We start from the raw sequence: 13576 nt of genomic DNA on the forward strand, positions 1-13576 counted from the left end.
AAAAGCTATGATATGTGCACACACACAGACTCACACAGTGTGTGTGAAGGACAAACAGGTGCGGCTGACTCACTACCAGAAGGTGTGACAGGTTGAAGCACACAAGATGGATGGATAGAGGAGAAAGATAATGAACATGTTGGCTGAAGAATGACAAAAGTGAGTTATCTAACTTTAAGGTCCTGCGTCTATACAGTGGCTTTCATCGTTTTATATGGGCTTCCTCTGCCTTTATAGACAGAATATATACACATCATTTACAGCATTTCAATAATTGTACTAAAATATACAATTATAGATAATTTTTCTGTCGATTAAACAGATCCAGCAAAATCTAGTGGGTTAGTGACGCAGTGAGTTTTCAGTTCTGTGTAGCAGTACCTGATAGGGTTAAATAAATAATAATAATAAAATATATATATATATATAACGTGTCATTGTGTGTGCGTGCTGTATGTGTGTGTACCTGTATATTTTCTGATGATACAGATCACACCAGAACATCTTGTTGGTGGACACGTCCACATCCAGGGCCACGGCATTCTTCAGTGTAGGGACCACTTGTGTGTACTCATTCTTCAGCAGGTGAATACGACAGATTTCATGACGGTTAGTGAACAGCAGGTACGGACTCTTTCCTGTTGGAAAAGGAAAGTTGTTTAGGTTACCATCAATGAAACCACTGGACAGAGAAGTTATACAGACCAGCTCATCTGCCCTGTAACCCACTGCTGTGACTCTAAATTAGGAACCTACCAAATATGGGCCGTTTGTACTGCTTTTGCTCTTGGTATGTCACAGGGAAATATTTGTTACCCTTGCATAATACCTGTACATGAAAGCTGAACTTGTGAATCTGTACTGTTATAGGCATTTGCAGCTAGACTGCTGACTAGAACTGAAAGTATGAGCACATCACTCCAGTCCTGGCCTCTCTGCATTGGCATCGTGCCTCATTTTAGAATTCAGTTTATGGTTGTTTGATCAAGGTTCTTAATGGGCAGCCCCTAGCTTGTATTATTAGTCTTATTCATTTATATTCACCAATATTTCCCAATCTCACAGACCAACTGGTGAAGGCCTCTTACTGTACATGTCTCAAGGTCATGCCTCAAGCAAAGAGGTGACAGAGCCTTTGCAGTCGTTACTCCACAGTTTTCAAATCTACACAATCACGTGAAAGCTGAAGTTCTGATAGGACTCTATGCAGTCCTCTGAAAAACTAAGTACTCTTCATGATTCAGTAGCTTATAGAATCACCTTAGCAATAACTTGAAGCTACTGAAGAATTTTGGTTGACTGTTCACAACGTTGGTTCAGTTCATTGAGTTTTGGCAGGATGATGCATAACTCGTGTGTAGGTCTGGATGACCTTAATTGGACCTTTCCAACACCTTCATTCTTTTCTTTTTCATTCTGTTATAGATTTGCTGCAGTGTTTGACATCATTGTCTTGTAGCATGACTGAATTTGGGTAAAGCTTTAGCAGTCAGTCAGATGGCCTCATATTTGATTCTAAAATACTTTGGTATACAGCATCGTACTTGACAGTTGGTATGAAGTGTTTGTGTTGATTATGTCGTGTTTGGTTTTTGCCAAACGTGGGGCTGTGCATTATGGCCAAACATTTCCACTTTGTTCTCATCTGTCCACAGGACATGGTTCCAGAAGTCTTGTGGTTTCCTCAGATGAACTCTGTAAAGCTAAGGTGTGTTTGCCACTGTCTTTCTTAAGAGAAGAGGCTATTGCCACACTTGTTCAATCTTTTTGTGGCATCATGAACTGTCATGAACTTTGACATTTAACACCCTAACAGGGGTTATTAGAGTCTGAGATGTAGCTCTTGGGGGTTTTAAGCAATTTCTCTGGGCATTGCATGGCCTGACCTTAAGAGGAATTTATTGGGACGCCCATTCCTGGGAACATTGTGGCATTTTGTTAACACACATACACACAAAATAGGCTGTCCTAGTGTTTCCCTTTGCTATTCTTCACCAGTCTGATAACCTACATACTGTTGTGTACAAAGATACCGTGGGTAGTGCTGAGTGTTTAGCCTTATTCCCAAAAGGGAACATAATGTAAGCCAACTGTACTCTTGTTTTGCATTTGTACTATTTAGGTCCTTAAAGCATGTATTTTTGATGATGTGAACATAAATTATGTATCCAAACAACCCCTTTAAATTAATAATGTTTCCCATCTACACATAGATTTCAGAACAACATCATATTATTGAGTTTTTCACACAATTATGCACAACCGGGAAAATGATGTATGTGGTATGATTCGGTCCACATGGAAAACACACACCCCTTTTTAAAGACTATTGTTTTGGAATAAACATGCAAGTGTGGTGTCCTACTGTTGGAAAAAGTTACATTACTCTTGTTAGTGAAGTGACCCAACAAGAGCCATGCCACAGTCTATTTTAAGTACAACAGTGCATTGCTGGGTTCTCTTTTTCAGGGGCATTCAGGATGTGGCGTTCGCTGGCACATTAGTTACCTGGTAGGGGACACACTTCAGCTGACTGAAGGTGAGGATGAATTTGAATGAATGATTTGAATAATTCTAGGTAGGTGACAGCACACAGAGATACCTTAGTTTGTGAGCATGGGACTTGCTGTGACATCTATACTTTTGTTATCAAGCACTTTCAACCTAAAATACAAGAAATGTAGTCCTGGACTCTCACTACAGTGCAGCTAATAATACATCAATGTTTCTTTTAATTTAGCAGCACTGGTTTGTCCTGGATTGCCACTCCCATTACATTTTCCAGCACGTTTTTTCACGTTTGTTCTTTGTCCTAGCTGTCACGTCATCTTTATTCTCCACTGTCCACAAAAATCAAAACACTGCCACATAAAGCATTCAAACAAGACAAAGCCGGCCGGCAGCAACGTTCGAGTGTGCACAGACAGCACAAACTCCTACTTTCACACAGACTCAACCGTGCTTTGACAGATTTCCTCAACCCTGGTTTAATACAGGCCACTGCACAAGGAGAAAATATTACAGTTCTACTACTGCTAGGATCCAATCATTTTTCTCTTACTACTGGGTTTGTAATCATCAATTTCCCCTGCTGAGAGGGCGAGCGAGCGAGAAAGCGAGAGAGAGACAAAGGAACAGGCAAGCGTAAGTAAATCTGAGAAATCCAGGTAAAGTCAGGGAGAAATGATCATTAAGAGGATGTAATTAAGGAAGGACGAAGGAAAAAGCCATCAACAAAACAAGTGAAAACATGGGAAAGTGGGAAAAAGAGAGAGAAAAGTAAGAACATTTTGAAGCCTGTATAATGAGGACATGGATAACTCCGACATGTCTTTCATCAATCCCCACAGACTCACTTTTTCACGACAATATCTCTTATCCCTCATCGGTGTTGTCACAGCAATATGTCCTTCTGAAGTTTATTTTTTTTTAAAAAAGAAAAAAAGACGCTGAGTCACTGTTTTCCAAAAGGCACTACAGATGTCATCAAAAAGTGCAAGATTATCTCTTCTACAAGATACTGCAAAGCTACAGTCAGCTATCTGAACAGCAACATGGTTCCGTAAATATATTTTAATCTGCAGTGCTCGTTCAGGGCTGCTCTGCCCCATCAGCCAATTAAGATAAAGCTGCAAAAGGATAAGTGCAGCCTGGGAAACACTGTTAGATGCTGCAGGAGCACTGATTTCCAGGTGTTTATGTTGTGAGCTTCACAAAGTAAGAGGTAAATAAAAAAAGAAATAAAAAAAAAAAGACAGACAGACAGAAAGGTCAGAAATAATGGTGAGAAATTCTGCAGGCTGACAGCGATGTTTAGCTGCAGCCTTTGTGAACTGGCCAGCACTAGAAGAGGTAAATAGGATGATGGTATGTCTGGAAAAATGCACGCACATCAAGGTCAGAAGTGCTTGTTAAGACTTGTTGTTAAGACTTACAAACCGTGCTATATAATGACGAACAGATGCGACAGCGGAGAACAGAAATGAACTTCCCATCGACAGCTGTGTCAAAAGTCATTCAACTTTCCTGTCATTCGTTAACACAAAGCAGCTTACATAACACTTCGTTATTCTTGTGGTTAAAGGCCACATGTGCTCATATTTTATATATTTTATTTATATTTTATATTAAAAAAAATGTCGGTTCCTGGACTTTCATGATGAGAACACCGATGTGCTTAATAGATCAGTTAAAGTAGCAGAATAAAGATGTGTAAATTTGAACCTTAATTCTGGTTTGATTTGACCAGTTTCTTTCCAGACAAACAGAATTAAATGCTAAATAACATCATAATTGAAACCTAAAAGCACAAGACACAACTTTTGATGAGTTTTGACATTATTCAGCAACATTTTTGGTCTTGTGGCAAAATCTTCTGACAATGGGGGGAAAAAGAATTTGACCAGTCCTTTAAAACCTTTCTGAGAAGTGTGTAATCAAACTGTCAAAAAAGGTACAAATTGTTCTCAGCTCTGAGGTGAAGCCTGCAGTACACTACAGATGAGAGACATGACAAGACACTAGTGAAGGAAACAAGAGAACAGAAAAATAACACAACACTTTGGACCAAAGGCAGTTTGTAACTTTCCTCTGCATCACTGCCACAGCCTGTCATGCATTTATCGAGTGTACCTGTTATGTAGTCCCACAGCTGTTACACCCTTCGCCATTGTATTCATTTATATTTCTTTTCATTTCACAGACTTTAATTGAAGTATTTTAAAGAGGGTTTTTTTTAATACAGCCACTAAGCCTGTGTTAATTAGTACGAAGTTAATTTTATTGTTACAACTTAGATTTGCTAATTGTAGTGACCAAGTGACAACCTCTGGAGGATAAAATATCAAATTCAATTCAGTTTTATTTATAGCTCCAAATCTCAACAGCAGTCACCTCATTGTGCTTTATATTTTAAGGTAAAGACCCGACAATAATACAGAGAAAACCCCAACAATCGATGTTGCCAAGTTCTTTGAACAAGCACTCGGCGACAGTGGGAAAGAACAACCTCCGGCAGAACCAGGGAGGGAAAGCCGTCTGCCATGACTGGCCTAATTTGCAAGTATGCACGCATGTATGGTTCACCCCGTCAGTGTGTACATCTTGCTTTGCTGCCATTAGCTAAAAACGTGATTATCTGGTCAATTTCCTGGATTCTGCCATATAATGCTCACACACACAGAGCTGAGAAGTCACATCATAACTCCAGCCTGAGATGTTACTTTGAATTAGCACTGCTGCTGTAACACTTGTGTATTACTCTGAAATGAATCTGCAGAGACAGAAAGCGCATTCTAGGATTATAAATGAAACACAGTTACTGTACACCAAACCCATCGTAGCGTGTTCACAATTACCTACACAGACTCAACTCACAGCAACAGCATATCTAAAAATGGACTTGTATGCAACTTTAATAACCTTCAGATGATATGAGTATGACAGCTTCTGAACTTCAATATGTGCACATGATATTGGCACCGGGTTCGTTTCCTATCTCATCGCAGAATGTGACATTCCTCCTAAGCAGTCAGTCGGAGGGGAATTGCATTTGTGTAGAAATCATGACGTGACTCCTCAAAATAACTACTTATGCGCTGTGTACATGTACGGTGATTTCTGTTGCTGCGCACGTGCGAGTCTAGAAATGAGTTCATAAGCAAAATGCAGCTTCATTAAATCCAAATTACCTCAGCTTCACAAAATAGGCATCCCTGTATTTATGGTCCCAACCCGATTTCTTCCTCTGAATAAACAATCCTCAACTTAAACAGGAATCCATCCAGTCACATTTCAGACTTCTTTTTTTGTCTCATTTGGCTATGCTATGTAATGATGAACAGTATGTATACACGAGCAGAGAAATAAGTCATATACCACGTAAGTATCCATCTCATTTCTCTTCTGCTTCTCCATGCTGCCATCTTATAAATGGCCTGGCCTCCAATAAGGACTGTTTGCTCTACCTAACAGTAATAAAGATTCCCACACAGAAACACAAAGCAATCAATGCTGTTTTTTATGCCACTTAGGTTAGAAGTGAAGGTCTGTTTTCTGCTTTAAGCACTCTCATTACCAGACCAGTTTACCCTGTAATGACTTAACCTCAGACCGTAATTACTAATAACACTCTTTTCTCTCTTGCCGAAAAGTAATTTGCTGTGTAAGTCAATCAGTTAAAAGTTCCATTCTCAATGTATGTAAATAGAGAGTAGAAAGGAATTAACATCACCAGAACATAAGGTAATTTCTAGCCTAGAAATATAATGTATATATATTTTAAATCGTTAGCACATGTAGCAAGATAGCAGGTACCTATCCGTAAAAGTTTAAATTGAAAACTAAAATTGCATATTTAGAAGTTTGTTTTTTTCGTAAAAACAATCCCTTAATGTCTTCATATGGCTCAGATGTACGGTGGTGCCTCTGAGAGGCAAAACGGACTGCAACTTAAGAAAACACCAGCAATAAGAAAAACGCTGCAAAGGCACACAAAACACAACAGAAATAGGAAAATAGAAAAAAGAAATAGGAAACATGAAAACAAAAATAGGAAAAAGCTGATTTCCAAAAGCACAAGAGAAGTGTTTCTGGGGAGGCAATAACACGACGGACCAGTTGCAGGAACCAAAATATGCTAAGAACTGCGCTGGGAGACAGAAGTGGAGGATCTATTGGTTTTGTGAGGAAAGAAAAGATGAGAGGTAAGTGTGTTAGTCTAACTATTAGCCTAAAAATCCGTCATCAGTATTATATGAATCATGATAAAACACCCCCACCATGTTTTGGGTTCCTGCAACTGGTCCGTCGGGTTATTGTCTCCCCAGAAACACTTCCCTTGTGTTTTTCCTATTTCCGTTGTGTTTTGTGTGCTTTTGCAGCGTTTTTCTTACTGCTGGTGTTTTCTTAAGTTGTAGTCCGTTTGACTCTCAGGGCCACCGTACAGATGCAACTTTGCATGTTCACTTCTTTTAATATTCATGCATATATAAGAGATGCATACTAGCCCCCACGTCTGCTTCTGTGTCTCTACTCTAAACAAGTTGCAATATTGGACTAATTCAGTCATGCCTCAGCCATCCGTGTTTGAGCTGTTAACTGGTTTTGGAAAATAGGAAGAAGAAGAAAAGTGAACTTTACAGTGGCAACATAGGCAACATGTTGTTCTGGTTTGTTCAGTCGGGCTAGTCACCTACTGTGTTGCCTGCTTATTTCACCGATATGTCTTCGAACACAGAAACAACACATCGTAGGGACATGCTAATAAGGTTAAAACTTGAAAGCATGCACTGTTAACGCATTCTAGACCAGGGGTCCGCAACTCCAGGCCTCGAGGGCCGGTGTCCTGCAGGACTACATGTGTCCTTAGTCAATTACAGCTGATTCAATTTGCTAAATGACCTCCTCGACATGTCTTGAAGTTCTCCAGAGGTCTGGTTATGAACTAACCATTTAATTCAGGTGTGCTGACCCAGGGTGATATCTAAAACCTGCAGGACAACAGCACTTGAGGCCTGGAGTTGCTTACCCCTGTTCTAGACCGTCTGTTTCCTGTACTTTGTAAAGTAAAATATATAGAAACATTATCTGCAGATACTTAAAGGCTTGGTAACCACAGGATTGTTATCTTTAATGTCAGCTCTAACAGACTGAAAACTGTGCGAACTGATTAGAAGAACCCAAATTGTGCTTTCAAACAAGTCTCATGTATACCTAACGGGCTCAAGTACAGTTGTCTTTTGAAAAGCATTAAGGACGACTTCTTTTCAGTTGCAAACTTGCCAAGTGCAGCTTAGAGGACAAGATTTTATTTTCATTCAAACAGCTGTTCAGTGTATTTGCTCTAGCCAACAATGGGTACCCTGCCTGTGTCCTGCAGTGAGTGGGCAGACCTTTCCCCCAAATAACACCCTTCTCTTAACACTCTGGGGAGAGCAAAAGCAGCTGGCTGCAAACTTTCATTAGTGAGAGCTGCAGAAAAAAGACGGCAAATATTTATCTTTGCACAGATTGCTGTGCAAGAACTGCATACAAAGCAATACTCTCCTTTCACGGAGTCCCACTGTGTGAGAACTGCGTAGGATGTGACTGGGTAGTCGGCGCTAGAGTCGGAGCGCCGTTGCTGAATATGTGAGAGTTGGTTTCTATGTGTGATTCCTCATATGTATGTGCGGCTGTATTTTGGTGGGAGCTTCCATCAGTGACAGTGTGTGTATTCACTTCCAAAAATGTGTGTGTGATAAATGCCCTACCTACGGCTTTGCAGGTCTTAGAGGCAGGGTCCATCTCATAACCTTCATAGCACTCGCACTTGTAATCCCCTTTGTAGTTGATGCAGATCTGACTGCAGGCATCTGGGTTCTCACATTCGTCTATGTCTGCAGAGAGAAACATGGCACAAAGACATAATGATCAAACAACATAACTATAGACACACACAGTCCTATTTGTCTGGAGACTGAGACATAAAAGAGCTAATATTTTCTGTTTATAGCATGTAAACAACTTTTCTCAGCAGGATCCTCACTTCAAAAAAAAGAGATTCTTATTCTTTTAGCTTAATTTCTAGGATTTACGTCTTTGAGCTTCAACAGAAAGAAGGAGATCTTTTGTTGAGAAATTTGAATGTTGTAACACTAATATTTTTGAGAAACAGACTAAAACTGCTTTAACTGGATAATAGAAATGATGTTAAACACATTTGTGTATGGAAACAGCTTAAACCAAATAAATTAGCAAAAATGGAAAATCTGACATTTCTGAAAGCATTCAGGGTCATATTTAAAGCTACAGGTCAAGGTCCTCCAAGGTCAGCGTAATCAGAATCTGGGGACAAAGGGGATGAACCTCCCAATACTGGAGGCAAGATCACTGAAGTAGTTAAACAACTCCATGGTGGAAGGTCCCCAGGGTGGATGAGACTGGACTCGAGTTTGTAAGCCTCTGGATGTTCTGAACTGTCTCAACTGACATACCTCTGCAAAATTGGATAGAACTTGGGGAGAGTGCCTCTAGACTGCCCTCTAGGATGGTGGTTCCCCTCTTCAAGAAAGGGCACCAGAGGGTATGTTACAACTTCAGGGGGATCCGATTTTCTCAGCCTACCTATGATGGTCTGTGCTGGGATACTGGAGAGGAGAGTCCATCCAGTAGTCATCCCCTAACTTAAGGAGAAACAATGCAGCTTTTGTCCTGGTTGTGGAACACGGGACAAGCTCTGCATCCCATTAAGCATATTTAAGGGGACTTGGGATTTTGCTCAACTATTGTCTTATTAGGCCTGTTGCCTTGACTTCTCATCTGATGAAGAACATGGAAAGGCTCATCCTGCACCACCTTCGCCCACTGGTGGGCTCAGTGTTGGACCCCCTGCAGTTCGCCTACCGTTCTGGAATTGGGGTGGATGACTCTACCTGGTACACCGATCCCTCTCTCACTTAGAGCAGGCGGGGAGCACTGTGAGGATCATGTTTTTTGACTTCTCCAGTGCTTTCAACACCATCCAACCCGCACTACTGAGAGGGAAGCTGGAGGGAGCCGGAGTAGGCAAACAGCTGACTGCATGGACCATCGACTACCTTACCAACAGACCACAGTATGTGAGGCTCCATGAGTGTGTGTCCGAGGTGGCAATCTGCAGCACGGGGGCACCACAGAGCACGATTCTCTCACCTTTCCTGTTCAGCCTTTACACTTCAGACTTCTGTTATAATTCGGACGATTGCCAGATACAGAAGTTCTCAGATGATACAGCCATCATTGGATGCGTATCAGACGGGAATGATCAGGAATACAGGGGGGTCATCAGTGACTTTGTTGGCTGGTGTGAGACCAACGTACTCCAAATCAATGCCGGCAAGACAAAGGAGATGATCATAGACTTCAGGAGGAAGTCACCCCCTACAACACCGGTGAACATCCAAGGGAAAGACATTGAGATAGTGGACTCTTATAAGTACCTGGGTGTTCACCTCAACAATAAACTGGACTGGACTACAAATACAGATGTCCTGTATAAAAAGGGCCAGAGTCGACTCCACCTGCTGAGGAGACTGAGGTCCTTCAGAGTCTGCAGGACTCTGTTAAGGACATTCTATGACACTGTGGTAGCATCTGCCCTTTTCTATGCAGTGGTCTGCTGGGGGAGTGGATGCACGGACAGGGACAGGAGCAGGATTGACAAACTGGTGCGGAGGTCTAGCTCCGTGCTGGGATGTCCCCTGGAGTCTGTGGAGGTGGTTGGTGAGGGGAGGATGTTAGTAAAGCTGACATCCATCATGAACAACCCACGTCACCCACTGCATGAGTATGTGAGTGGGCTGAGCAGCTCCTTTAGTCAGAGACTGAAACGCCCTCGCTGCAGGAAGGAGCGCTTTCGCAGATCATTCATCCCAACAGCAGTTAGACTCTATAACTCCTCAATCACGATGTCATAAGTCACTGGACACTGTGAACATCCACGGTCACCACTTCATGCATAATGGACCTTCCATGTGTACGGACACGTGCAGGTATATATGTCTGTATATGTATACATATGTATATTTAGTGTGTACATGTGTGTGTGTACATGTCTATAAATAGGAATAGTAGTGGTACAATAGCTATATCAAGCTATAGAGTTTATGTCTTCCATATTTCCAACTATATCCATAATCACATACTGTGTATGCTTCCATTGTATATAGTGTATTATCTTACTTTTTTCATTGATTGTACTTATTTGTATTTTTGTATTTCCTTCTGATATCTGTACCTGAGCTGAGGTGACGCAAAAATTTCCCCGTTGTGGGATCAATAAAGTCTTATCTTATTAACTTAGAGAGGGCATTCAATGGCATTGCGGACCCATTAGGTAATCAGTGAAAATGTAATTAGTACTGAATAGGGAGTAGCAGTTTTTGTGAACTGATGTTTTGTTGTTTTGTTCTTCTGTACATAATTTATCTGTTTTTTATGGTGGAACACTTTCTGATCATCAGCATCCCAACATTTTACAAATGCCTCATCTTACATTCTGGACCTGACAACCTCGCTAAGGAGACTGGTTGTTAAAATAACTTATTCATGCTCCCAAATCCAGAATGTCTGCATGTAATTAATAAGTTGCAACATGCATAAAAGACAAGCTTTAGATGAGGCAGTTTACTCCAGAGTGCTAACCCCATTTTTTGCATTTAAGTTAGTTATCATACTAGATTTTTGTCTCAACCGGGTGAAGCAAATGCAACTAATCTTAAACAGCAGTGTTTAATGAATCATGTTAATGTTTTCCTTAGACCTGAAAATGGCCATAGTTAAAAGTACCCTTGAACAAAACAACCACAGATAAAGTTCAGCTGATTAATGTCACTGCCCTTTGGTTGTGCTTCTCTGGACCAAGACATGAGGAGCTCTGCTGCGCTTTTTTTTCTCTTTACCTCCACACGTCTTTTTATCCAGGAGTTTGTAGCCAGAGGGGCAGTCACACTCATAACCAATTCTCTGGTCCTTGCAGATGTGGGAGCAGCCACCGTTGTTGTCTGCACACTCATTCAGGCCTGCAGAGACAGTGGCAACAGAGGAAAGGGCAGGGATGGCAGAGAGGAAACAGTGAAAAATAAAACAAAGAGTTGAGTATTGTTCCAATAAATTCCAGCAGGTTTTTAGACAGAATAACTTTGGCAACACAAGAACAAGACGGACAGGAAGACAATCCCACAGGTTGGTCTGTATGGACAGTTTTAATCATCCTGCCAGTAAAGATATTTTTGTTCTGTCTGTATACATCAACAATTCAAGTTTGTGTGTGATTCTTGTGTGCTCTACTAGTCTTAGCTAATAGTTCCTGGAACAGATCCATTTTCCAATAGGAACCTTTGCTTATCCCAGGTGCTACTGCACTATATTGCCTATTGTAACACAAGCACGTGCTCTCCTTCATCCTCTCATCCAATTCTCCCCATTTCCTCTGTTTTTTTTTTCCGTTTAACAGAACATATTGGACTGAGTCATCCTTCCTTTCCCTTTTGTATCAGTTTCTGTGCCTCCATTTATCCCTTTTGTCTTTCAACTACCCTCCAGGGAGTGAAGTGGGATCTCTGCAGAAAGCTAAAGCTGGTACTTCATTACCGGTTTACATTAAAGATTTAAGCTTCAAGGCTACAGGTACTGCTGTGAGACTAAGACACTACTAGAGATAGAAAAAGAAAGACAGCAAGACATTAAGGGAGACTCACAGGAAGAGGAAAAGAGTAGTATGGACTTTCACAGATTTGCATTTAATCAAAATTAGACCGGAACAGCAACTGAGTATCAGCCTTATTTTAAACTAAAATAAGGTGAAAACATGAAAACCTGCTTAAAGCAGTTTAAGCAGGTTTTAGCAGAAGCACTAGAAAACAAAAAACAAAGTATGTGGACACTCATATCCATATTTCCATTCCCTTGTAATGTTGTATAGTTTGTACTGAGGTTTAGTTAATAGTTTAGGAAAATCACATAAACTATAATGACTATAGCATTGGTAAAACATGCAGGTGGCTGTCAGGAGGTCTTTTTCAGATACCAATAAACTCTTTCTAACATCTCAATTCTAGCGCCAGACAGACACTGAACTGTATGAGATGATGTCTGCAGCAATGTTGGAGTAAAATTCTTATATTTCTGTGTCTATACACATCAATTTATGGATCAATTTGTGGATCGATGTACATAGACACACATATACACAGAATGAGTGAGTGAAACTCAGAGTTTTACTAAATACCAAAAATAATACGGCAATGTCATTCACAAATAAGCTAAAGCTATATTACTGCTAATAAGTGATATTACTGTGTAGGCTCGGCTTAACTCAGCGCCATCTTCTTGGCTGTGATGTGTGCTAACTTCCAGTTCACAGATCATCATATTTAATTCTTATCATACGTTTACATGGGAATCATGGCAGATTCTTCTCTCACCCTAACTGGCAGATGGCCGCCCCTCTCTGAGCCAGGTTCTGCCGGAGGTTTCTTCCAGTTTTCCTTCCCACTGTCGCCAAAGTGCTTGCTCATAAGGGGTCATGTGATTGTTGGGTTTTTATCTGTATGTATTATTGTAGGGTCTACCTTACAATATAAAGTGCCTTGAATCGACTGTTGCTGTGATTTTGCACCGTAAAAATAAAATCGAATTGAATATATCCATCAGCTGTGAGGTTAGAGGAGGATGCAAAGGCAATGCGCACACATATAATTTTATACTGACACGATGCATGCCAGGCCACTCAACTTCAGAGAGGCTATGGGTCAAGTGCAGCGTCTCTTAATAACCTCAGACACTTTAACGTGTACATAAAGTAAAATCTCAGGCTTCAATTCCCTTTGTTTCATTAATTTGATACGATTCTATTAATAAGTATACTTTTCTCAGCTGCTTACATCTGATTGCAGATGAACTGCACTGCTTGTGCTGTCAAATGTGTGACCAAAGCTGAGGAAGCACTAATTATCTGTGCTGTTTGGATAATCTCTGTGGCTCTTTATGGGTAACGTAGTCGTGTCACGCTCTCTCGGCTAAGATAGCACCGGAGGGCAGAGTCGTTTGGGTTTTT

At 40.8% G+C, this 13576-nt stretch overlaps 1 protein-coding gene and 1 long non-coding RNA gene across 4 annotated transcripts in view; both read right to left on the minus strand.

The window, feature by feature from the left end:
- lrp8 (low density lipoprotein receptor-related protein 8, apolipoprotein e receptor) overlaps positions 1-13576 on the minus strand; it is a 172162-nt gene that overhangs the window by 33090 nt on the left and 125496 nt on the right. For all 3 annotated transcript variants that reach the window (XM_085138715.1, XM_085138714.1, XM_085138716.1), the window contains exons 8-10: positions 11421-11540; positions 8253-8378; positions 467-638 (exon numbers count right to left, since the gene is read on the minus strand). In XM_085138715.1, the coding sequence (XP_084994841.1) occupies positions 467-638; positions 8253-8378; positions 11421-11540 (418 nt within the window). The remainder of the gene's footprint in view (positions 1-466; positions 639-8252; positions 8379-11420; positions 11541-13576) is intronic.
- On the minus strand, positions 806-8246 carry LOC146498842 (uncharacterized). The gene is made up of 2 exons (XR_014870359.1): positions 1722-8246; positions 806-1683 (listed from the first exon to the last, which is right to left on the minus strand). It is a non-coding gene; the product is annotated as an uncharacterized LOC146498842 (long non-coding RNA).

This window comes from Neolamprologus multifasciatus, chromosome 17, assembly GCF_963576455.1.
Source record: "Neolamprologus multifasciatus chromosome 17, fNeoMul1.2, whole genome shotgun sequence".
Taxonomy (NCBI): domain Eukaryota; kingdom Metazoa; phylum Chordata; class Actinopteri; order Cichliformes; family Cichlidae; genus Neolamprologus; species Neolamprologus multifasciatus.